General features: G+C 44.6%; 1 protein-coding gene across 1 annotated transcript in view; it reads right to left on the minus strand.

Moving 5' to 3' along the window:
* Window positions 1-369: 369 nt before the first annotated feature.
* The window catches only part of LOC104537600 (lymphocyte-specific protein 1-like), a gene marked incomplete at its 5' end in the record, with an annotated part of 11,478 nt that continues 8,843 nt past the window's right edge, over window positions 370-3,004 (minus strand). Inside the window, 3 exon segments of the mRNA XM_010180536.1 lie at window positions 370-478; window positions 1,345-1,425; window positions 2,241-2,369. Coding sequence (XP_010178838.1) covers window positions 389-478; window positions 1,345-1,425; window positions 2,241-2,369 — 300 coding nt within the window.

The following is a 3,004-nucleotide window of genomic DNA, read 5'->3' on the forward strand; positions in this document are numbered from 1 at the left end:
ATCATCTATTCCTTGCAACATAGAATAAGAAAAAGCAGCAGATAGAGACTGTTCCTTTGAACTAGCAAATGCAAATACATTTTCACCCAAACAGCAGTAGCAAAGGGACTTATTCTGTAGATTAAACTAACAGAGGTATTCAGCTTCCTAGCAGCATCAGAAAGTCAGAGACCAAAATAAATCTCTGTGTACCTCCTCCATTCCAGCTCAGAAAGTCAGGTGTTTGCCCAGAAGCAAGGCTCCAGCTGTTACCATACAGTACCCTCCAACTCGCCCAAAGTGTAGCTGGCAGAAATAACCCCGATGTCCTACCAGAGCAGTGCCAGGAGTTTGTTACACAGCGCAAGGTCACACCCCACCTACCTGTTTAATGACTTTTCCAGGCACGTTACTGCTCTGCAGCATCATCTATCAACACCTTCTTGTACTGGCCATGGCCTGTTGCAACAAATTTGTACTTCTTGCCAGAGGGAGTGGACTGAACAGGAGAGAAAGAAAGAGCCAAAGTCAGCATTTTTCTCCCTCAAATTGGCAGACAAAATCAAATAATCAAAGCCAGAGAAGCATGTGATAGGGTTGTCTGCAATCCCAGAGGGCTTGGAGAGAGCCTACTCTCTACTCCCTTCTTACCCTTTTCCACATAAACCCTTTGCACAGACTGACCACCATTTTCCATAAGCACAGGATGTGTAAAAGGAACGGGAGGAAGCAATGCCAGGCATCACAAGGGAGGACTCATCTAGGGCCCTCCCAAGCCACGGTTGGTTTCACCCATGGTAAGAGCCAGTTTCATTTTCCACATACTGGCAGCAGCACCATCCCAGGAACACACAAGATACTCTGATCTTCCTCTCCCAGCCTGGACAGTTCAAGCAGCAGCTGCTTGCTGTATTTTAATAGGCATTCCCTCAAATGTACCAGTACAACAAAAACCCAGATCCATCTAGAAGTGTTGATACTATCTTAGGTTCAGTTCCACTTCATTTTGCATGATTTCTTTACTCTCAAGATTAAAAAGCATAAGAAGAACAAAGTAACTCACTTTTGCAGCTCAATTTGAACCTAGACGGGCAGGGGTCCCACAGCATGTTGAAAACAACATGCTATTCAAGAGACACTTCAGTATTACTGGTTATAAAACTATTTTTGCCCCCATTTATACTAGGGCTGAAGCAATAGCAGCTTATTGTTAGGAAGAGCTTTTAGGTATGCAATTACACAGATAGATACAGGCAGCCCTTGTCCCTGTGGAATATCACCATCTTCTCAATACTTCCCATCTAGCCAAGAGTCCTTTTTCACAGCAGAGCAAGTGCTTTCATACTCACACAGACATTAACTCACCTTGATGTTGGTCTCAGGTTTGGAATTGCCCTTCTGTTCCCAAAGGCTTCTTTTACTCACGATGTCTCCAGCCACAATATCCTGAGAAGATGATGTTCTCATTACCCTTCACTGCTAACACTGCCGAACATGCCTTTGTCCACATCCCTTTCAAACGCACACATCTGACCTCCTCTTTTACTTATAATATCACATCATCTGACCGATGACAGCCGCAGCTAAAACCCATTACTGTGAATACTTCTTCCTATTCCCAGTATATCCTATGTTTTAGTCTCTCTCACTCTCTTCAACAGCCCGAATCAGAGATTTAAGATGTTTATTTTCTTAAGTTCTTTAACTATTTAAGACATGTTAACATCAAGGCTTTTTTTATTTTTATGGGGAAGGAATTTTGCTCACATAGACACAGATTTGCAATCAATGTGTTACAGAATCAGCCTCACTCACAATGACCAGAAAGTGAAATTATCAGGAGATAAATACATAATACGTTTTGCATTTTCCAAGTTTACTAGATTTACCATCTTGGTACTAGATCCAGCTTTGTACTCAACAACTGGAGTTCAGTCAGCCCCTGCAGAAGACACACACATCCTCTCCACCAGCTGATTTTGTTCCCATTTCAAAAAGCTTCAACCTACATCACACAAAGGCTTTCCTAGCTGTACCACCAAGGGATGATTTGGGACCATAGCACAGATGAAGCAAAGCTCTGAGGTACAAGGCCTTGCATCCCAATAAAGGGGATTGGGTCACTAATACAGATGCCTTCAGAGCTGGTGGACACCACCAGTAAGTCATACCAACAGGCTAACGCAAGCATAACGCGTATTGTGTCCAAAGGCCAGCCCCCTCCTCCTGCACAATCAAGGCAAGGCCTACGAGTGCTATACCTTACAGGTCGAGGACTTCACGGCAGACTGAGCTGCAACCTCGCCAGTCTCCCAGAGGCTTTTTGTGCTGGCTACCATCATGCTCGTGGTGGGAAGGTCAAGAGAGGGTCTTGGAGCCTTTGTGGAAGTCTGGAAAATAAATGGGAAAAGATAACCATCAGGAAGTGTGTGCTTTTTTTTTAATTTTACCCCTGTAATTGGAAGTCCTCAGGGATGAGGGGTTGTAAAATGAGACTTGTAGCATCTTATTGAATCATTAAGGTTGGAAAAGACCTCTAAGATCAAGTCCAACTGTCAACCTAACAGCACCATGCCCACTAAACCATGTCCTGAAGTGCCATATCTACACGTTTTTTGAAAGCCTCACGGATGGCGACTCCAACACTTCCCTGGGCAGCCTGTTCCAGCATTTGACCACTCTTTCAGTAAATAAATTTTTCCTAATATCCAGTCTAAACCTCCCCTGGTGCAACTTGAGGCCATTTCCTCTCTTCATATGTCCTGTTACTTAGGAGAGGAGACTGACCCCCCCCATCCCACTACAACCTCCTTTCAGGTAGTTGCAGAGCAATAAGGTCTCCTCTCAGACTCCTCTTCTCCAAACTAAACAAACCCAGTTCCCTCAGCTGTTCCTCATAAGACTTGTGCTCCAGACCCCTCACCAGCTTCATTGCCCTTCTCCGGACACGCTCCAGCACCTCAATGTCCTTCTTATAGCGAGGAGCCCAAAACTGAACACAGTATTTGAGGTGCAGCCTCACCAG

This window comes from Mesitornis unicolor, unplaced genomic scaffold (assembly GCF_000695765.1).
Source record: "Mesitornis unicolor isolate BGI_N332 unplaced genomic scaffold, ASM69576v1 scaffold10280, whole genome shotgun sequence".
In the NCBI taxonomy this organism is placed as follows: domain Eukaryota; kingdom Metazoa; phylum Chordata; class Aves; order Mesitornithiformes; family Mesitornithidae; genus Mesitornis; species Mesitornis unicolor.